Below are 23,174 nucleotides of genomic sequence, written 5' to 3'. Positions count from 1 at the left end.
TGGGGGTGAGGGTAGGGGTTGTGCTCCACTTCAAGTAGCAAGAATTTCTTCTACCTGAATTGACAGGCATTTTGAGCACTTTCGATTTAACTGTGTTCAAGGGGCAATTTTATGGTAATGCCATAAGTATGGTTTAGTGAGAACATTTCTTAATATGGTAATCTAGGGGAAATATATGCCTAAGGGACACATTTTCCGTAGAAAGATTTCCTGGACCATATGCTACAGATACATGGGAAACTCATTGGTGATGGAAAGCTATGGCTACGAGAGGAAATTAATGTGGACCAGATGGTGGTTAGGTAGGAAAATGCTCTACACAAATGTGAGAAATCAGCCTCTTCATATCTCTGAAGTGTTAGTCTAATACACACCACATCTCAATTTTCTGTATGTAAATCTAGAGAAACTATGCATCTGATTTACTCAAAAAAAAAAAAAAAAGCTTTGTAATCTTTTAAACTTGTGCTTAAGAACAGAAAGCACAGGCTAGTGACAAATAAGAGGAAGTACTTGATTCTGAAAAAGTTTAGAGCCAGCAGGTGAGAGTATGGAGAACAGCAGCCTCTGTTAAGATTTGCCATGCTTGAGCACGGTTGCTAGAAATCATGGATGTTCTTTCTCACAATTTGATTTTATAGGCTAGATGATTTGTACACATGGTCTGTGAGACTTTGTAACCAAAATGACTTGTGGATATGGTATTGCTTGTCAACAGATTTTCTATAATCATGCAGTCCAATAGGAGAGGACACATTTAATCAATGGACGGAATGTATGCTCTGATTGATAGTCTTCGAAGATACAAAAACTACAGAAGTTAACTTTCATGCATCATGTTGTTTCTCTACATCTACAAGTCATTGTAATTCTAGAGGTTAGAGACCCTTCCCACTACTCTAACTGTTAGCAATGATTGCAGCCGGTTAGAAATAAAAGGGACACTAAGTCAATAAGAGAGAGGAAGAGGGAGGGGGAAAACAGTTAGGGCCCAATTCACTAAAAGGGTTCTTGCATATGTGACTGGTGTTGCCTATACCTTGGCCAACAGAAAGCCGGTACAGTGCACTAAAACGATTCCTTTACGGGAGAAAGAAATTCCATTTTTGTTATTTGTCCCGTGGGCCTAAATTAGCCAGGAAGTGCATGACAGACCAAGGATACAACTACAAGCAGTGTAGGTGCATTCTGGACTGTCTTCCTCATCTATATTCATATGCCCATAGAGGTAGCCATCTGGTCCTTCCTCTTAGGCTACAAATCTTGCACCTACTCCATTGGCTGGCACAAAGCAGTCACTCAACAAATAGTTGTTGAATGAATTAACTAAATATTTTCTTAGTTAATGCCAAGATACTCATCAGTTATGAGAATACATATGTACTGTCTAGAGCATTACTCTTGTTTTTTTTCTTTAAAACAATATATTATGTTTTCCCTCCTTTGGAAGTCTCTCTCTATGCCCCCTTAGTAATTCCTGACCTCTGTGGTGGACCATCACTCATTTTGATAGTAAATTAGTCACCCAGCCTCTGCATACTGAATAGCTCCTACCTGCAATAAGCAGCATCAGAAGCGAAAGGGAAAGCCTCACTCTTTGGTTCCCTTACAGAAGCTTCAGGGCAAGAGTTCACAACAACTGGGCATTGTCCTTTAAAGGATTTCCACGTGTTTATGGAAAAAAATTAATAAATGCCTGCTCCTTGAGGAGGAACTGAAAGATCCACTTGCTTGAAGAGTGATTTTTTTTTTTTTTTTTTTGGTCTATAAAGTGCATCCCAGAGCTTAATTATATGTTCAAAGAATTCCCTGGGAGTTAAAATTGGTCTTGAACAATTGATGAACTAGTTTCAAGGTCTGGATTTCTCAACATCTGATAAAAATTATTCAGTTATAGGCAATGATGCCAAGTCTGACATTGCAAAAGAACAGGTGCTAAGTGCTTTCCTTCCTGAAGGTTAAGGTTAAGCTAGATGACATTTGCCTTTTGAGCAATTTTCTCCTGGTCTCTGTTGTTCAATATTCCAGACTGAATCATAGATGAGAGGATGTCAAAGGTGGAGAAATCTGTGGACTTGTTTGTTCCACCATGCCTCACATCATGAGGGGGCTGGACAGGAAAGCGTATTGCATAGGTCTGGCTTTTAAGACAGGCTTGAAGATTTCAATAACCCTACTAATTTATGCTAATCGGGCTCAGGGATTGAAAATTTACATAGAGTGCCTGAGCACATTTGTAGACATCTTGACCTCTTCTTTGCATCCAAAATCTTGTGTTTCCCTCTTCTTTTCATCCTACCCTTCATTTTAATCTACCCTTATATTTAAAGACCACCCCTTAACTATCCCTTTATTATATATCTCAAAGACAAAAACTATTAAATGGCTGAACTCATGGTCCAAATTAAAATGCAAAAGCTTAAATTTGATAACACAAAGATGTTTCTGATATTATGTTTTGAAAAACACATTCAACCAATTAAGTTAATAGACATTGGGGATTCGTTTTACAAAACAAGAATGAAACAGCTGCATTTGATTTGCATGTGCAGAAGTCAGGCTACTTCCTGAGTTTCCACCAGTACCTGTGTATTTCAGGCAGAGCACAATTGGGGTAATCCTGTTTGGACATTATGCTCATACTTCCTCATATACATTTTAAAGAAATCAGACTGGGAAATATGTTTAAATGTACAAACTCTTTCTGAGCTTAAATTTTGTTGGTCGATTTCATGCTACACTGCACAGTGTGCCTCATAAGATCCTAGTGTCCATGTCCTATATGGGAATTCTCTTGGGGAGGTTATCCTGACAGCCAAGACTGGGGAGATAGTATGGAGGGGCTACAGTTTATGAGTTAGAGCCACTGTTCTTTGCCTTAAATTTCATGATACACAGCATATTCAAGAAGAAGAAATTTCTTTTCGCTTGAGAATCCATTAGATGCATTTACCAAATTCTTAAACATTAGCATGTTTCATATTATCTGGATTCAATATATAAGACTTGCTTTCCCTTATCAACTGTCCTGTATAAGAACAGTGATTTTTTTTTTAAGCATAGTAAAATCTAGAAATAAGTTTAGTGAATTGGGGCCATGAAGTAACAAAGAATCTGGTTTATGATTAGGAATGAAAACTACAAACTACCAAAGGATAAGTAACTGTAAGTATTAATATTGATATGTATATATATCAATAAACTGACCATACACTGTGTTGAAAGACATTTCATGATCTGGTAGAGGAGTTGAAATGTCTATAAAAAAATGAGGATAAAAATCAATTAAAAAGAAACCTAAGGTTTAAAAATACTCAGGCGGATTAGTGTAATAGATTTCCATGGACATGAAATTATGACAATAACATCTTCCTTACCATTCAGTGCCACGAAGGAATCTGAAAGACAAAAGTGGGGAGGTGGTTACTTGACTGCACACACTCTTGGTGTGGCTTACACAGTGAGTGGGGATGAGCTAATGAGAACTGAGCCAATGGGGAAGCTTCAACACCCGAAAATATTCGTCACTTCCTGCCTGTAACCTAAGCAGCTTCCTATTCAGTCCAATGTCCTATCTCCAGTTCTCTTCTATTGGTGAGTTCACCCCATAGTCACTGCTAACAGGCAGAGAAAACCCAAGGGTTAGCAGTGGAAGTGGTCACTGCAATGACTGTAGGAGAGTCAGGAAGCCAAGCTCAATGTCGTACAAAAGGGGCATGGCTGTAGATAAAGTAACCAGGCCACATCTGTAAGAAAGAACTTTTCTTCATGCTCTCTTGTTTCATCCTCATGAATGAACTAAGAGAACTGTCCAGTATCATAATCGATAATGCTGTGAACTCACTGAATTAAAAATTCAAACCCACACACTTGGGAAGCTGAATATGTAGTTTTGTGTGTTGATATATAGGTTAGACTATTGGTTCATCAAATGCTGGCTCTCTGTGATTTTTCTAAAAGTCCTCTCACAATGAGTGCAGCAGTTATGCAAATGTCCTCTGAATATGGACATATGCACAAGTATGTGTGATAAAAGTAGTTCCCATTCTGGTGGGAGCATGAGGAGAGGAGAAGCCCTCAGGGCAGGAGGCAGGCAGAGGCATAGTCTCACCTTCTGTCCTGGGTGGGGACCCCAGAATAGGGTAAAGGGTGGAACAGGAGGGGAACAGGCCTTACAGCTGACCCTGAGCTTAAAGATTAAATCACTAAATTGGAATCTCCTACTTTATGTATACCAGTTCTCTTAGGTGTCTTTGTTGTCTTATGTGTGGGCGCTTAAAGACACAGTAGCTATCTATCAGCACCTTCTTTGTATATTTCCTGATTCAAGCCAAATGTATGTTCCTATTTTTCTACAGACACTCATAGCAGCAGATCACAAAATGCGACAACATTGTTTTCTAAAGCTAACTTAAGTATCTGTAACGCCCCCATACCCCCCCAACAACAACAACAACAAAAATTGTCTTTCCACAACTGAAACTACAAGGCACAAGATAATTAAGGTGGAACAACTGAACTTCAAACCATTTTACTGATACAGCTGAATAATTGCACACAAGGCACAGACATTTCGGTCATAACATATCTACTAAACCAATTTTGATGTGTAACTGCTTCATGTGAAGATATGACAAATAAAAATGTCGGCCATATATTTTACTAATAAGACAAATTATGCAGGGTCAAGAACTTGTAGATAAAGCTGACAATTGCCTTCTTTATTTGGTTATTCTATATCTCTTGAAAAAGCATATAATAGAAAGTTGAATGATAACCTAGCCTGAAATTACATTACTTGTGACTTAAAGACTTGGACTTATATCCATGATCTTTTATTATAAAGTCAAATACTATTAGTCACCCAGTTTTGCTCCCTAAGAGCTGTTTTGCAGTGCCATTTTGAATGCAAGTTTCATGAAACTCAGCACATGGAACATTTTTTTTTTCAAAAATTGCAAACTAGGTGACTCTCCTTTAAGAGGCCCACACCATGTCTTAAGATCTGTCCCAGCTTCTTCCTGAATGCCTTTCTTCCTCTTAACCCTAGTGCTTAGAGACTGTAATAAAAACTCTTAATAAATTCTAACTCTTCTTTAAAAAAAAATAACTAACGGAAACTATTTTTCCTAAGAGCATGCCATTATTAGTTAAGTTTATAACACTAAAGCATTTTCAGCAGAATCCTGATATTGACCAGATCATAAGACAACTGGACAGAGTTCTCAGATCTCTTCTAGAAAGTTCTAAGTAAAATGTTGCTACCTAATAGTATGTGACATGAATTCTGAGAGTGACACTGTAGGTTAATTTCTACAAAGAAGACATTTAGGATTGCTTTATGCTTATAGGTTATTTCTTGAGTTCGTTCCTATCTTAAAAGGTTTCATTCATACATATATACACACACATAAACATCCAATTTTGAAAAATAATTACTTTCACTGGTGAATATGTTGAAGAACACTAAAACAGTCCTACTCAATTAAAAAGCTAGAGCACAATGATTAAACTTTTGGTTATTTGACTAAAATGCAGTATAATAGCATATGATGAAAAACAACAAAGCTGTCATTTTTATAATGGAAATACTGACATAACTTATTGCTTTGCTATAATTAATATCCTCAGCATTATACTAATGGGAGAGGTGCCCACATTTATAGCAATAACCCTGGTAGTGTTGGCTTCCACACACACGATTTCCTTTTTGTTATGTCCAGAGTCTGCTGCATTGAGTTTTCCATGTGGTGTGATGCTTCTAGACCATTCGATAACAGCGTCTTTACCCGTAGGCAAATATAGATTTAAAAGCATTACTTACTGTGACAGTCTCCTAGGCCATCTGTATTGCCACGCTCTATGTCCTGTTCAAAAGCCAGCCTTTTTAAAAAATGGGAGGACAAAGAAAGAAAAAAAAAAATACAATGCCATGAGTTATCACTCAGGAATGAGTCTTTAGTTTCTTTAAAAAAGTGACCTGAGCCGGGCAGTGGTGGCGTATGCCTTTAACCCCAGCACTCGGGAGGCAGATGTCTTGCAGGTCTCTGTGAGTTCCAGGTAAGCCTGGTCTACAAAGCTACACAGAGAAGCCTTGTCTCAAAAAACAAAAACAAATAAAGTTACTTGTTTGCTAAGCTGAGCTGCAGAGTGAAAGAGAAACAGCTAGCTCTCTAACAGTTATAAAAATGAGTTTTCTGTGACTCTCTGAAGAGAAGCTCTGATAGTAGTGAATTCAGAGCTTATGCAGGAAGTTAATTAGCTTGGGGTTATTCTTATCCTCCCTTACTCTGGTCCCTTAAGAATTTGAAAAGTTTTCATGCTAAGGCTCACTCCTCATGAGCAACACGGGAAGTGTAGATTAAAGGGCCGGGTCCTTTCTGCTTCCCCTTTCACTGTTTTCCTTGCTTCCCCAAGCCCTCTTCTCTATGCCTTGCCTACAAAGCACACATGTCCAGTGTTTAAAGGCACAACTGGCCAGTGAGCATGTGGAGCCTGTGAGAGGGGGACCCTGGCTGAGATTGTGCTTTCTCCCTGTTCCTTCCAATCCTCAGGACTCCTTTCCTCCTCCTCCTCCATTCCTGGTCATCACCATTCATTCTGAGTTTTCAAACAAGCACACTCTATTTGTCCATGGGAAGGGTGCCCTTCGGGAGAACTTTGTGCTTCTATTTCTAAAACGTAATTGAAAATTCTGATTTGTGGCTGACTCGAAGTGTATTGTAGCATGAACCGCATAAGAAAACTGCTTTGAAAGTCACACCTTGATCTAATAGTCCCTATTTAGTCTCTAATGACTTTGGCTATAATGAAAATCAAATTCCTCCTCTAAGAATATGGGTTTTTTGTAACGAAAGCCGGTATCTATCCAGTCCCCAAACCCAAATCTCCCAGCAGAGCTCCACTCGTGGTGAGCAGTGCCTCTGGCACTCAAATATGGTGCAGGCTTTAAAGGCAGTCTCTGGGAGTTCTGATAGTAACTTTAAAATTGTTTATAAAAACCTTGTTACCTTTGGTCAAGTGTTGAATATAGGACAACTATTGAGCCCCTTCTCAGCCCCACCCCCTCACCGATTTTTTCTGCTCCACCATGAGGATTTTTATGAAAAATACAAAGCCTGAGTTCTATCAAAAGGCAGCAGAGCTACCATCAAAGCCCAGCTTCTGATGCCTAGTGGGTCATCTGTAGCCCTGGGGTTTCCCGGTCACCTTTCACAGTTATCATTAGCTCTGGTAAAGAGAATACTTCTTAAATAACATGGATGGTGGTCACCAAATGGGCTCTCCTAGATGCCTAGCTATTTTAAAAGGTGAAAGGCTGCTTCCAGCATAGGAATAGTTCTGTTTCACAGGTGGGGCTGGGGAGGCTCTTTTGTTGAAGGAGAGCCCTGGACTGCCCTGCACACCTCATTTGATTGTCCACAACTTCTCTGAGACATGCTTTGAATATTTTTTCCAAATGTTATTTTAGATTTCACATCCACTGAAGTTAAAAAAAACCACAGGCAGAACAGAGCTGCTTGATCTAGGGGACCAACTGGGAAATTGCCAAACATTGATTGTGTATCTAATGAGCAGTAAGGTTTGTTCAGCATAGGAGAAAGCTTTATTGGATGTGGACACCATGCTTGAAGCATGGTCACATGGGTTAACAAACACACTGCTGTTTTTTTTCTCAGCCATGTATGGTCAATGAGCAGATTCATTTTTCCATGGCTGGACGATTCATCCACTAATCTAATTGGTACCCCATGGCTCCTTTCTCTGCTGTCCTCAAACTATGATACTCAAGGCATGCATCTTCATGTCCCACTTTCTAGGGAGTACTTTTGAAGCACACTGTGCTTCCTTTCTTTGTTCTTAACTAGTATAGTCTGAGGGGGATTATCCCGTGGACACTGCTACGGATGACGCTGAGGCTCTGAACTGAGTTGGGGATGGGGAAAGCAATTGGCAGTTCCGTGCTGATGGTTTGAGGGAACACAGGCAAGCCGACATCTAGCACTTTGCCCTCCCACCCCTCAGGCTCCTTACCTGCTAAGGGGTGACAGATGGGCGCAGGAACCACTTTCCTTCACCCACCCACAGTATGGATCTCTGGAGGCAATACAGGTTCTGCAGGAAAAGGATGACTGTCAGCTACCGAGGATTGCTTTCTAACTACTATGGATTTTTCCAACTGTCAGTGAGGTAAAATACATACTTTTTACACTTGCCATGTCGTTCACACCGGCCAAGAGGCACCTTTATTACACAGGTAGAGAAAGCAACATACAGTGAGCCACTTGCTCTGTCAAGCTGCATGCCCATAATCCTTTTGTCTTCCACGCCATCGTAGCTGCACCTAGTATTATGAGGTAGGAGGAGGCCATTAGTAGATTCTCAGGAACCATTTTCTATCCCTTTCCACCACCCTTCTACTCATTTCTGCGTTGATAGACTAACCTCCTGATCTAAGATACCTATGTAGACACCATGCATGAGCAGCCATAGGGTCATAACATTATTGGCAAAGAAAATTAATGCTCAGTATTTTTCAGAGATGGTGTGAAAAGTAACGGAAAACTGCATAAACTAACTTGTCTGCCATGATTTTCCATGAGCAGAAAGGGTCACAGGAACATAAATAATTACCAAGAAAGGGCCCAATGTTTGACTCACTTCTCTGGGTTGTAAACATTTATCTCCTCCAGGAAAAGGCTGCCATTTAGGAAACCACTGCTTCCTATCCTGGCCAAGAACTTCAAGATGATTCCCTTTTCTGATCCCAGGAAAACCACAGTGTGATTCTGATACGGCCCAGCAGCGTTGTCTACTGCAATTTTGGTCAGGCGGTATCTAAAATGACAGGATCACGTTTGGGGAGGAAAAAAGAAAGACTCTTTGTTAGTCTATCATTAAAGGTTCCCTTTCCACTTCAAACAACTGTGACACAGCTTTCTAGTAACCATGTCATGAGAAATATATGCATGTAAGTAATGCTCTCAAGCTGTTCCGGTCCTTTATTTTCATATGCAGAACATTAGTATAGCTCCAACAGGGAGAAGGAAGTATGTGTGTACGGAGGCCAAGTTCCATAATAAATATCCATAACCATATGAAACCACTCAGCAATGATTCCTTCCATGAGCAATAAGAGAAGACTGATGGCGCCAAGGGAGAGGGCAGGGGTAAAAAGTGACCATACTTAGCATTCTTTTTTAACATCGAGAAGGAATGCAGTGAATCCCATTCTCCATACTTTTCCTAGGAGGCACTCTGCCTTTGATAATGAGATACAAGATTAGGGAACGCTTTGTGGTATACATAGGAGTAGGGGGGAGGGCACCCAAGGGCTCAGAGCAGTACTAGTATGGGGCATGCAAGCCAAACCACATTTGGTAAGGGAACAGAGAGACAAACATAGAATTAAGGCCTACTGGGTACCCACTTTCTCTGAAATTCTTTGGTCATTCCACGTTTCATGGATACTTACTTGCCCTAAATACCAACACAGGAACTAGAAAACACCAGCTTTCCTATAAGTAATAGGCCGTGGTTGCTAGGGTACAGTCAAGCGATTTCATAGTTCAATAAAAGTCAGCCATTTAAAAATGGGATAAGTTCACGGTTTTGTGTTCTTGACCACCACAGTTTAGAAAAGCCTACTGTATCATTTGAAAAGAAGCTCCCATCGCAAAGGATACTGGATGCTATCAGAGAGCTCCAATCAGCTATTGCTCTGTTGGCATCACTTCAGATAACAAATACTAAGGTATAACTCCTCCATGCTGGCCTGCCATTACAAATGCAGTGTTCCTTCATGCCAGCACCCCAATCTTACCTAACCAAGCAGGTAACCACTTCTTCTCACGGGCCCTCCCTCACCATTCCTCTGCACTGCACAGATTGGATTAACAATAAACTAATCTTGAACAATATTTTTTCTTTCTTCTAATTGCTGGCACGTGTAGAACTGGCCTGAAAATGCTGGCACTCTTCTCACTGGGAATACAGCGATGGGGATTTGGTGGCACCTACCCAGCCCGTCAACATTTCCTAGCTGAATCAATGCCCAGGATAGCAGAAGATGTTTGTGGCATTTCAAAGCCTGCGCTACTGAAAGGATCCATGAGCACAAGAAAAAGACAAGGAAATCCATGTAGGATGCGCTTTGCTTGACACCCACCTGACCATCGTTCTCAGGAACCATGGTCGGTTGATGATGGAAGGTACTGCCTCGTCCATGAGTGGATGTGTCTTAATGAAGTTCAGGGTGTCATCAGGAAACTCATTGGAGGTTGTATATCTTTCTAAAGACGATGAGCCGGCACAACAACCTGGCCTAAAATGAGACAAAGGGTGGCATTGGGGGGAAGAGTTATTTCATGACTTCTGGCAAATTCTTTGAATGAACTGCTTCCCTAAGCATCTGGCATGAAGGAGGCTGCACCGCAGGCAGTGAAGAGGAAGTTGAACAATGCAGAATGCCACCAAGTACAATATGCTGAGATTTCCTCTGGACCGCCTCCTCGTTCTGTGAAGAGGTTTTAGCTGGTACAGCTCAGTTTCGTCTCCAGGCAGCTTGGCTTCCTTCCAGATGCACAAACAAACCCCAGTGTGAACAGAGATGGAGCTGGAACTGAGTGAGTGAGTGAGTGAGTGAGTGAGTGAGTGAGTGAGTGAGTGGGACCATGCATGCCAGGGGGGCTTCATACTGTCGGTCAACTTGATACAAACCTAGACATATCTGGGAAGACGGAACCTCAGCTGAGATAGTCTCTATCACAATGCCCTGTGGAATTGTCTGTGAGGCATTTTCTTAATTGATCATTGATATAGGAGGGTCCTGTCCACTGTAATGTCACCTCTAGGCAAGTGAGCCCAGACTGTGTAAGAAAGGTGGCTGAGCAGACTAGAGGAGGCAAGCCAGTAAGCAGCGTGCCTTGTGGTGTTTCTGTGTCAACTTCCTGCCTTGGCTTCCCTTGATGACAGACTATAATAAACTTTCCCTAAGTTGTTTTCGGTCATGGTGTTTATCACAGCAACAGAAAGCAACCTAGGACACCTTGCTGGAGGTACTAGACACAGTGGTTCTCAACCCTCCTACTGCTGTGACCCTTTAATACAGCTCCTTGTGTTGTGGTGACCCCCAACCATACAATTATTTCATTGCTACTTCATAACTGTTATTTCGATACTGTTATGAATCGTAGTGTAAATATCTGATATGTGACCCCCAAAGGGGTCACAGCCCACAGGTTGAGAATTACTGTTCTCAAAGGAGGGGATTAGGCTAACATTTTCACAAGCATGGAAAACAGAGATTCTCAGTCACCGGGGCACACACCAGAAAGACTTAAATGTTACAACCTCTCAGAGTATATTAGTTCACTTTTCATTTCTGTTTTCATTTGTTATGAGATGTGGGCAGGTCTGAAAAGCCAGTTACACTGAAGAGCCTTTCCTGAAAGACCAGTACCTTGCAACTGAACAGAGATCGTGAAAGTGAATTTTGCAAGAAATTCTGTGGTTTGGGGAGTTACAGGAAAATCTCAGCTAAGTCAGATCAGAGAATACTAAAGTCTGCGGTCTAGACAGCGAGATAACTGCTTGTGCAGAAGAGGAAACTGTGCCCCACTACACAACCTTTCTCTATGCCATGTCGCTACAACCAGCCAGAACTCCACAATCAGCCTGTTATTTGCAAAAAGGATGAAACAAACAATAGAAGCATGTGGGTAAACACTTGGACATGGGAGAAAAATCACTTAATACATGTCCTTATAACACCCAACTACACCATATTCATACACCAAGACATATATGCATATGTTCTCCCTAGAAACCTGTCCCTCCTTTTTAACTCCCCGACTTGCTTATTCAGAAGGTGAAGAGGAGTCCCAGGTGCTGAGTTAGGAGATCTATCTGGTCCCTAGAGTGTACCTTCACATTGGGTCCTTCTTGAACAGGGAAGGAACATGCCAGGCAACTCAGCTGACAGAAACGGATATCCACTTGGGCTTCTTTGGTTCCTAATACCTAAATTGGCTCAATTAAATGTACTTGAAGGTATTTTTTGGTAGAAGTAGGATAGGGGGCCAGGGGAGAGCATTAGAAAACAAAACAGCTAAGAAGACATTGGGCTTAATTCCAGTACCACATAAACTCAGTGGAGAGATTTCCATGTAACTCAGATCACAAAGGTGAAGGTATGGACTCTGTGCCACATAGAGTTGGAAAACATGGGATCAGGATGGGATATAAGTTCTTCCAGATTTAGCTATTTAATGGGAGCATATAAAGAGATTTTATAGAAATAAAGAGTTTCTGCATTGTCTTTGAGTTGTGGGCTTCTATGTGAGAAGGTCTAGGGCATAGCTTGGAAAGGGCTAGCACTCTACTGTAGAAAAACAACCCACTGTACCAACTATTCTTACCCTTGACCTGACACCCTGGATTCAACTCTGATCCCACTTGTTGCCCAAAATCAAGAAATTATCATTTATATATTCACATTTTATTGAGATTAAAGAGTTTGTATAAAATCAGAGGGAGGCACAGCAGAGGTACCTCTCTAGTTATATGAACTTGCGTTATACAGTTTACTGTCTGGTCCTTAAATTTCCTACCTATAGACCAACGAGACTAGCTCTTGCAGATAGCTCCTATCACCTGTTATACTGGGCAAGCCACATTTACAGAGGTTGAGCAGAAGATTAAAGTCCTGTTTTATAGGTACTAAAGATTGCTCTGGGTTCTGGTAAAGAGGATGAATGCAAATGGTCATGACCTTTTTCTGTTGTTCTGAGATCTCTATCTGCCTGGCTTGTGATGCAAGGTCCAGTGTGTGGTCCATAGGATGTTCAGTTTCACCATTTCAGAGTTGAAAATAGCCAAAAAATAAATAAATATTTGCACGTACCTGGGCTTAGGGACTCGCTCATCTGGAACTGGTGTCCAAGTAGAATCGGGAGATTTCTGTTCCTTGAATCTCCCAGTAAAAACATTGGCAATGTCTAGCATGTCGTAGGCACAGACTGCAGACCCGGGGATGCTGCAAATGATGTTTCACACAAAGTGTTACTGTTATAACACAAAGTTATAACTGTTATAACTTCCTTTAGAAAAGAAATTCTTATCACAGGCAGGTAGAATTTAAAGTCCATACCCTGAGCACTACAAAGAAAGGGATGATAAGTGTAAAGAGAATGTGTCTGCCAATCAAATTTGTATCAACAATCTTAAAGAATAGGTTAGTTAGTACAGGCAACATGGGGGGAGGGAAGCCCATCATTTCTTCATCGCCTCTTGAGCCCACTTTCTTTAATGGGGGAGAATTATGAGCTGGTTAAAGAAGTTTTATGAACTCCACAGAAGACAGGGTCCCGCCTTTAGCAGCTAGATCACAGTTTAGATGGAGACAAATATGATAAATTCAGAGCAAGCCAATGAGAGCTGTGCATAAGTTAGCACAAGGTTTCATGACACGCGACCCCTCCACAGGACTTGGATGGGTGGACATTGGTCAGGCTGGTGGACCTTACAGGGGAAGAAAGGCACATTCCAGAACCAGACATTAGGTCTGGTAAGCCTGCGGTATAGAGTGTTCAACAAAAAGGGGAGGAAACAGGCTGAGGAGGGAAGAAAGCCAGACCACCTCGGGGCTGGTGTTCTAGACCAAGGTGCTTGTTTCTCTTTTTCCCCAGGGTAAAGAGGGACCCCTCAAGGATTGCCAGCAATCTGGGGCAACCAAGTCTGCCTTGTGGAGAGGGATGAAACAAGAGAGAGTAAAGGATGAAAATGGTAAACACATTTGTAGACTGGCAAATTAGGTTGTCTGATCTTATTGAACAGATAATATTTCTGAGACCACATAATCATAAGAAGATAATTTTAGGGCCATTTAATAAAACAAATTGATTATCTATAACACACAAGAACACACTATGGTATTATAATCACAAAGTAACCCACACTTTTAATAAAACTAAACCCCCAAACTAGAAATGTATTCTTAAATTCCACTAACCCCTGCATTCCCATGTACCAAGACAATATGTTTTCCAAAAACCCTAGATAGACAGGATCTTAAATGTGAATATTCAAGCCCTGAAATATTTTATGTCTTTCCTATGCTCAAGTCTAAAAATCCCTATAGATGATTAAAGCTTATCTAAATCTAATAGAATACTTCTGGCTGCAATCTAAGCTCCCACTTTCATTTACCTTCACTGAGAAATTCTAGGCACTTGCCCTCCCTGTAATTAAGGAGCATGAGTTCATCCTTCAGCTTGTTCTCTTCTGGGCTCTCCCCAATACCTAGGCATGTCTTTCTAGATGCTATCTTCCAATCTTATCATTTTTCATGCCTGTCATCTAGTCACTCATGAAGTTCATGAATGTCCTTGTAAAAAGTATTATCCTGAGTCTATTCTTAGAAGAGGATATTCCATACAGAATCTCTAAAATCTTACACAGACAGGAGAGCATGGTGCACACATTTAGAGCTCACAGCCAGGAGTTATACCCAGAGTTATGCTCACTTCATACAACAGTATTGGGACTTTGAAACCTTATTGGCTTTATAGAGAGCTAGAAGCCAGAGAAAGATGGTAATTCTTCTATTCTATCATTTCCATATATATTTACTGCTTTGGGAGCAATTATTAATGTGTCATTTAATCAATTATTATTTCTGATGAGATAAACATAAACATAGAATTGAAGTGACAGACAATATTTCTAGAGACAGTGTTTGATAGTTGATGAGCCATCACTAGACCCTTCCAGAGGCACTTGTGCTAGGGTTGGGATCTGGGCCATGAAATGAATGTTTGAAGCCACTGAAGGTTTACATCCTCAAGTGGGATGATAACTAGAGTCTTGGGTGGGACCCTTGGCAGGTTCACCTTGCTCCTAAATTTCCCACTGTAGCATTTTAATAAATGCCCAATCTTTTAAAACACACACACACACACACACACACACACACACACACACACACACACCAGCTCAGTCAGGGAAATACTACAAGTGAAACGTGAATGCCATAGAGATCAGAGGAAAGCACTGAATTCTAAACCTGCCCTTTCTTTCACTGACTATGTGGATCCAGACAACAGAATGTTTTATACTATTTCTTCATGTGTAAAAAGAGGATAATAAAATTTTGTCTACAGGAAACGAATCACACACACATTATTTATATGTCAGTCATATAAATAGAGGATATTGTCATAACTTATGCTCCCTAAAATCTTAATTTAATAATACTCATAAATTCTAATTAGTTCATTGATGAAAACGCAGAGCAAAGTGCCTTTTATCTACAAATAGTGATGGCTGCTTTTCCATGACTTGCAAATCTTTCCCTCAGGGAGAAGGGAGCTGGGAAGAATATATTAGGTCAACACAGCCAGGGCATGGTTACCTGTTATAAGGTGTGGAAAAGGTTGCCAAGACAACATCACGGCCATTAATGCGAATCACATCTGTAACTGCCTGGAGTATATTGAAATAAAAATGAGAGTCTCCAGGCACTGAGCAGTTCAGGCGAGCCTTCAGGAAAGATGTCCACTGCTTCTCCAGGACTCTCTGAGACCCTCCCATGTCATTCTTACAAACTTGAGCCACCCTGGGGAAAACAACCTGCAGAGAAAAGCACACGGGGAAAATGAAATGCAATTCTTTCCTTCCGAGATGCAGAAGATCTTAGAATTTGCCTTTGCCTAACAACAGAAACAGAACAACAAGGTACTTAATTTAATACTGCATTTCTAAAATCAGTAACAAAAAGAAAGAAAGAAAAAAGGAAGAAAAAACTCCCATAGAAACAGAATGTTTTAAAAGATAAGGCGATGGCATTTAATATGGAGCCATAAATCCTTCAGGGGATCAGCTCCCAGCCACATAAACTCATTTCCATACAGACTGCTTAGCTTTTATTTCCTCACACAAAAGCACACTTTGTATGCACCACCTCTGCCATCCCCACTGGCTGCCTCTGGGGCCTGAAATCTCATACTTGGAGTGTGAGTCCCTCTAACCATGCAAGCCACCCTGGCATTTTATTTGTGCCTTCTAACTTAGTGACCTTGATCTGCTGTCTGGTAAAGATAACCGAAATAAACATCATCTAACTGTTCTCTTGCTCTCTACAATAAAACCAAGACTCAGTTTGCCTAAAGACACTGGGTTTGCTTTCTCTCTGTGGAGTAACTCAATTAAAAGGGAAAATTGTACCTGGAAGCTACATCTCAAAACACTTAGAATTCGGTATGAAAGCAACCAAACATCTGTTGGTTGGATCTTCAGTAAAACATTCAAGAGATTCTCTTTAATTTGTTACTGTTCTGAAAAAGTAGATCGAGCCTTCAGACAGCTCAGTCTGTCACTTCTGCCAATCCTTGGTTGTGTTGTACCTGGGTTTACAGTGTGCGTTTCAAGGTCATTTATAACAACACTGGCTCAAACATGGGTTTCTGAAAAGGTCACAGATGGAGGCAGGGACGCTCTCCTTTCTTACCTTCCCCATGGTGTTGTACTCTACTGCAATTTCTCTGAAGAAGAAGTAGATATAGTCCCCATAATCCACTGCTTGGACAAAGTACGGTTCTGCAGACAAAAGGGCACTTTAATTGGAGATATGTCACATAGTATTAAGTGAATTTTAATCAAGTGTAGCCAAAGACGTGTTATTAATTGGAAGTGTAGGGCTATTAGACATGTGGTTAACACTAACCATTTCTAATGACTTCACAAGTGCCAGCGCTAGTGATTTCATAAGGCACTTGAGCCTACAAATTACATCTTTCACAAGCTTTGCAACCGAGAGTGAAGAATAAATGCGTTTTGCAAATCTCTAGTTTCATTTTCCACACTGGAATGTCCCTATGGCCTAGAGTAGTTTGTGCACATTGCTCTGTCACCCTGAGTCACACAGGGCTGTGAATAGCTTCTTTCCTGTTCCCACCCCTTCGTCCTCTGTTCCCTCTCATGAATGCTCTGTTCAGCTCTTTTCATGTGGGACTCTGAAATGAGAGTTTGAGGCAGGGAAAGATGAATGTAATGTATTCTATTGTCATGGCACTGGTAGTTTTGCTAATACTCCAGAAGCTCATGGGAAGGGGGAAAGGGAGGTTAAATAAATCAGTGGAAGCAAAAGATGCAATTTACATGGTTTTGTCTGTCAGAAACCATTACTAAAATGAATCTACAGTCTGGTCCATCCAGACTCCAAATGTCTCACGAGGTATGCATCTCCCTCTTCCCTCTCTTCATTTAGTTGTTCACCTTTCAGCCACTTTGAATCATGTTTGACTGTCCTGAGGGTAGGGCTGTCTCCAAGGCTCCTGTAAATGACTGCATCAATGGCCAGGAAGTCAGTCACCGTTGCAGAGTAGAGTTTTCCATCTTAGGAGAAAAGGGAAAGAGTTGAACAGGGTACTGAGCAAGGCAGGGATGGATGACAGTGAAGATGTCCCATAGACTGCTTTCCTACATCAGGCAAATGAGATAAGACAACTTGGAAAAATCCAAGAGTCACTAGGAAAATGCTTGGCCCACATTCCTTACCATTTTAAATGGGCTCATGAAATAGGAAATATTTTTCATTTTTAAATTGCATGGCAATTTTCCTAAGCAACAGTGGCAGTGGCCGCAGCTCAGGGAATGGAGTAAATGAAATATGTTATTTGCTTCACTTGATTAGATGGACATTGACTGAAATCTCAAGGCCAAGGACCCTTGGATGCTGCTACTGCCACCAATCCATGATCAGCTCGATTAGGAGGGAGCCCTGAGAAATGAGAAAGCAAGTTTTATCAAAACAGCTTTTAAATCCATTCAGAAATATAGATGACCTGAGCCCTAGCTGAGCCTGATTGGGTAAAGGGAATGGAAGAGGGAAGGTTCACAGGCTCCAATAGGGTTGACTAGATGACTACTTCTATCCTGAGCATCACAGTCCTTCTTTTCTTCAGTTGTGAGGTTCATTGAGCCTTCCCAATCTAGCAAAACTCAAAATGGAAGCATTGCGGCATAGAAGTGGCCAAAGCAAAGACTCAAACAATAGGAAGAGCTGAGTTCAAATTGGCCCTTCATTAGGAATTCCCTGTTTGGGGAGATATGTTTGAGGGTATTTCCAAAAGCAACGAGAATGGAGAAAATTGAAAGTGGGGCTCTGAACTTCTGGCACATTTCTGGACTAGCAAATACTCTAAAAACAAAAAAAATCAAATAGGATAATTGAGAATAATAGTATCTCTGTCAGTTAAATGGAAGCCAAGTACATTCAAACTTTGTAGGATTTATTGAGGGGGTGGTAGGGTGGTTCAGCTGTTCAAAACCCAAGTTTGATTCTCAGCACCTACATGATAGCTCACAACATCTGTAACACCAGTTCCAAGGGATCTGTATCCCTCCTCAGGACTCCAGAGGTGCACATGTTTACTCATGGTGCACAAATAAACGTGCACAAAATACCTGTACATACAAAATAAACAAATAAAAATTTAATGCCTTTATTAATCCTTAAAATCTATGTATACATGTGTATTGTGATATGTATATATGTATGTGTGTATATTTGTATATGTGTGTTTTCCACAGCACACATGTAGAGGTCAGAGGACAACCTCCTGTGCCAGTCTTCACATAACACCTTGTTTAAGACAAGGTATTTTTGTTGTGAGCTGCTGTGTAAGCTAGGCTAGCTGGCCTTTGAACTCCTGAAAAGTCTCCTATGTCTGCCTCCCAATGTACTGTAGGAACATGGAGAGGTCAAGCTTACACTGTTAGGCCCAGCTTTTATGTGGATTCTGGGGATTCAAACTCAGGTCTTCATGCTCACATGGCAAGCGTTTTACCCACTTAGCCATCTCCTTAACACTATTTGATCCATGTTTAATGAATTTCATGGTTCCATTAATTATACCTCAAAGAAACATAGTGCTCTGTCAGTTTTTTTCTATATGTAGATCCTGTTTTTGAGGGTTTGTTTTTTCTAAACTTGAATAAACATCCTTTAAAAAAATTTAGATTCAATTATTTTATGCGTCTGAGTATTTTGCTAGTGTGTAGGTATGTGCAACATTTATGCACCTGGTGACCAGGGATGTCAAATGAAAGAATGCATGGGATCCCCTGGAACTAGAGTTATAAATGCTTGTAGATACCACAGGGGTGCTGGAAAGCAAACCCGGATCCTCTGAAAGAGTAGTGAGTGCTCTTAACCTCTGAGCCATCTCCTGCTTGCACCATATTCTGTTGGTAAAAAATGCCATTTAGTTCTAACTAGGCTCGCCATTAACAAGCACTTAGTTTTTATAAGATTGCAAACATTCCAACAAAAAATGATCCAATATCCCGCCTGCTTGGATAAGGAAACAAGCCATTTTCCTTGTAGCTGTTGGAAGCTAGGCAGCCTTAGTAAACTCTCCCCTTTCTAGTTCAGGCTGCCCGAAGTCCTCTTTTTAGATTCTATTTAACATTGAGTCTTCCCCTGGCCTTGTTTGCTCCTGACCTTGCTTGCTGACAGTGCAGAGCTGCTTCCGATGAAACTGTGCTGTCCTGGGGATGGGATAGGGGAGAACCTTGCTGTTTCTGTGCTCTGTCCCTCTGGACCAACCCACAATGGGAGACACTGAGAAGGAGCTAGGAACTAACTCTGCTTTATAATCAAAGTCTAAAAGTTCCCTCCCCACTTAGGCTATTCCAGGTGTTAGCTGTCATGATGGGAAGGACAGCTGATGGTGTGACCAATTTTTCCTCTCTCTACCCTCTTCTACATACACAGCTGGCAATGAATTCCTAAACAAACTTCCCAATTAAAACATACTCATATACAGAAATCCCACCAAGTTGGAAAACGATGGCCTACTAGCTACTTCTGTACATCCTGTTCAGCAGGAACAGGGGCGCCCATAGGCGATCAGCATCACCTTCTCAGACACTATGCTCATTTGGTCAGAGGTATGTGTATAGGTGAATCAGATCAATGATATTTGAGAAATCAGTTGCTCTATTGGAATGGATAAGCTTCCTTTTCCTTCTCTTCCTTTTCGTCCTATAGGTAGACAAGAAGACCTGCAGCCTTTGAGGCTGACGGAACAGCTGTCTCAGGAAAAGGAAATCACCCAAAGACACAGGCTTTACGTAAAATCCTGTCAACCTGACCTCTAGCATTAGATCCACATTGATGGTTCCATATAAGGTTTTCTAGTGCCTGAGCCCAAACCTCCTTTCGCCCATGCACTGCTGCACCACCATTCTTTCCAGAAGGCACAAAAGCCTGTGAGAGTGGGGCAGAGACTTCTTTTGAGAAGCAAAGCTACAGTCTCCATCCTAATTTCAAATGGAAGAGGCATTCTTAATTACAGTATTCACCAGAGAATCGGTACAACTGTGATTCTACAAATACTTCCAAGTAGAGTCTCAGTCACAGGCTGAAAAATGCAAAAACAAACTTAATGAGAAGAAATTGGGTCATTTACCTGCAAACAGAGCGATGTTGGCATGTTTGGCATCATAAGGGCATCTGGCCATTCCGCTAAATTCATCCCCAAAAGTTTCCAAAGTATCGACCTAAATAAAATAACAGAGTTGAATTACACCAACAATAGGAGGAAAACTGATATTTAAAAAGTGATTAACATGCAAAGTAATTCATAGGCACCTTGCAAATGCATCCTTTGTAAATGCCCACTGAAGTAAATCTATTAGTTTCAGATAAGGAAATCGAGGCTTCGAGAGACAATTTGCTTGATCAAGACTCTCTAATTAGGGTAGTGTGGAATTTGAGTATGTCTGATTGGCTCTTAACCCACTACAACAGACAGATTTCCATATCCTAGTGGAATGGTCAATAAATAAACATTTTTAAACTAAGGCATTTCTAAGGTAGTTACTGGGAAAACCTAACTGCCCTAATTATCTCCTGAGTTGTGAACTCTATAGAGAATGAGCTGCATTTCTGGATTTGTTTTGCCTGATGAGTCCTTCCTTTGTGGATTAAATCCCAGTAGGAGACACTGGAATTTTTCCTCCAGTTGGTTGGCAGAGCAGTGTGGCATCAGCCAAGGTGAAAAACATGCTTGCTAGCAAAACTCAGATGGCTTCTGCACCGACGTCAACCCAGCTTCAGAATGAACTGCAGAGAAGTTGAGGCCCCAAAGGTAAAGGGGCATATGTAGGTCACATACAGTGGGAGGAAGGGCTCCTACCTACTGATCCCACAGCCCAACCTGGATCTGGCTCCTTTATACTAAAGAACAGAAGATTATATATGAGTTGCTTGGGAGTTATGTTTGACTCTATTGGCATGGAGAGATAAAGAAAGACAGAGGCAAAGAAAAAATGGAGAGAAACAGAAGAAACTGAACACTGATTTTAAATTGCTATACAAAACCCCGAATTTCTTCCTTCTTTTGAACAGAAGTCAATGCATGTCTTTCTTACTCATGTGATTATTGCTTATCTATTACTCCACAGGTAACACACAGATGCCAGGCCCATTGGCATTTGCAGATGTGGCAAAGTCTCCCCAGCTGTTCACCAAATGCCATCGCTCTTCCCTCCAGATCACACTACAGCACATTCCCCCACCTCCCTTGCACTCTGATGTAGCTGTGTGACTGTGCTCTGGCCAATGACACGTGAGTATATGCAATCTTGCTCCTTTCAGCTTCTCCTCAGCATATTATGGAGGACACCAGGTCCCTCAGAGAGGGCAAAGGTAGCCTCAGAAAAGACTTTGCTCTTCTGAACACCTTCATAGAATAGACACATCTCCCTGAACACACTTGACTGTGAGGGAAGCACAGAGGACACATGCCACATGAATCAGAAGTCAGAGCATCTCCACCAGTGTTGCTCTGGTGATTGTCATTTGCTCCCTCATTTCTTAGGATCTTACTAGGAAGAAAGAGCTCAACACCAAGTTCAAAATTGATCACATTAGCATTACTATTGTCACACCCATTTCTAGACTCCTGTCAGCTTAAGCATAGTTTGACCACCAATCTGAGGACAAGGGGAAGATAAACCTCAAACAGAAAAGGCACTGGCAGTGCACCAAGCTGCCCAAATCAAGGCACTTAAAGTCACTGCTTGAGTAGAGGCTGAGGATGTGATAGGTATTGTGCTATCCAGTCAGCTGTACCTTCTGCCCTAATGTCCCCATTGCATGGATGTGACAGGCCTTTCCTCTTGGTAAACACTTTGAGGTGGCCCCTGTTTTAAGTTATCCCGTGTTTGCAAAGTGCATGTGAAAGTCACATAAAAGAGAAGGATTTAAAATGTAACTGTTTTAGGGGGCAAGAAAGTCAAGTCAGAGATATCCTTTAAAGTAATATATTCTCCATCACCAGAACATTCTCACAAGGGTCTTTTTCAGGTACTTTAACCTAACAAGAGCTTTCTGTTGAACTGCACAGTGTGGTTTGTGGGTCTGCAGGTACTCGGCAATGGACCTTTGCAAACACCAAACAATTGAAATGGCCTATTCCAAGTGGGGCCTGCTCTAATCCTAACATCAAGAAGGAAAACAGAAGAGGGATACAAGGGGCTACAGGTACAACAGAGTCAAAGGAGGAAGCAAGAAAGAATGTTGTGCTGATTTGTGTGTTTGGGAAAGCCTAGAGACTAAACAAATAAATAAATAAATACCATGGTGAAATATCTCTTTCCATGAAGGAAGAACTAATCCTTGAAGTCACAAGCTCTCTGAATAAAACCCCCGTTCCTAGGAAATTAAATCCCATAAGAGGACAAACAGTTATAGAAAGAACTTGCCTGGCTTTTGGAGAAAGCTCAGGTCTACATCCCCAAAGGAGGAAAGGGGTAGAAATTTAGAAATAGTGAGAAGCCCTCAAATTCTTCCCCAGATAATTTTATTGGGGTCTAGTATCTTTCTAACACATCCAACTTTATGTAAATATATATAAATTAGACCGCTGTGAGGAGACAGAGACCGAATGCCTTCCAAGTTACTCTAATAACATTGTCACTTGCTTCTCTACTAGGAAGAGACTGGAGCCTCATGGTGCAAGGCCAGTCATTGATTTTGCTTTGAGTCCTTAGTCCTGACTTGTTTATAAAAAGCATGGAAGAGAGTGGCTCTTGCTTCCCTGTCACACAGTGGTTCTCAACCTTCCTAATACTGTAACCCTTTAATACAGACAGTTCCTCATGTG

At 41.2% G+C, this 23,174-nt stretch overlaps 1 protein-coding gene across 1 annotated transcript in view; it reads right to left on the bottom strand.

Moving 5' to 3' along the window:
* Window positions 1-23,174, bottom strand: part of Sema6a (semaphorin 6A) — a 121,528-nt gene that overhangs the window by 24,965 nt on the left and 73,389 nt on the right. The window contains exons 7-17 of the mRNA XM_027400875.2: window positions 20,475-20,565; window positions 17,275-17,394; window positions 16,508-16,596; window positions 15,413-15,630; window positions 12,905-13,036; window positions 10,169-10,324; window positions 8,662-8,838; window positions 8,204-8,344; window positions 8,035-8,115; window positions 5,825-5,883; window positions 3,378-3,398 (exon numbers count right to left, since the gene is read on the bottom strand). Coding sequence (XP_027256676.1) covers window positions 3,378-3,398; window positions 5,825-5,883; window positions 8,035-8,115; window positions 8,204-8,344; window positions 8,662-8,838; window positions 10,169-10,324; window positions 12,905-13,036; window positions 15,413-15,630; window positions 16,508-16,596; window positions 17,275-17,394; window positions 20,475-20,565 — 1,285 coding nt within the window. The remainder of the gene's footprint in view (window positions 1-3,377; window positions 3,399-5,824; window positions 5,884-8,034; window positions 8,116-8,203; window positions 8,345-8,661; window positions 8,839-10,168; window positions 10,325-12,904; window positions 13,037-15,412; window positions 15,631-16,507; window positions 16,597-17,274; window positions 17,395-20,474; window positions 20,566-23,174) is intronic.

Source organism: Cricetulus griseus, chromosome 2, assembly GCF_003668045.3.
Source record: "Cricetulus griseus strain 17A/GY chromosome 2, alternate assembly CriGri-PICRH-1.0, whole genome shotgun sequence".
NCBI classification, from domain to species: domain Eukaryota; kingdom Metazoa; phylum Chordata; class Mammalia; order Rodentia; family Cricetidae; genus Cricetulus; species Cricetulus griseus.
This window is presented reverse-complemented; position numbering and strand designations above follow the sequence as displayed.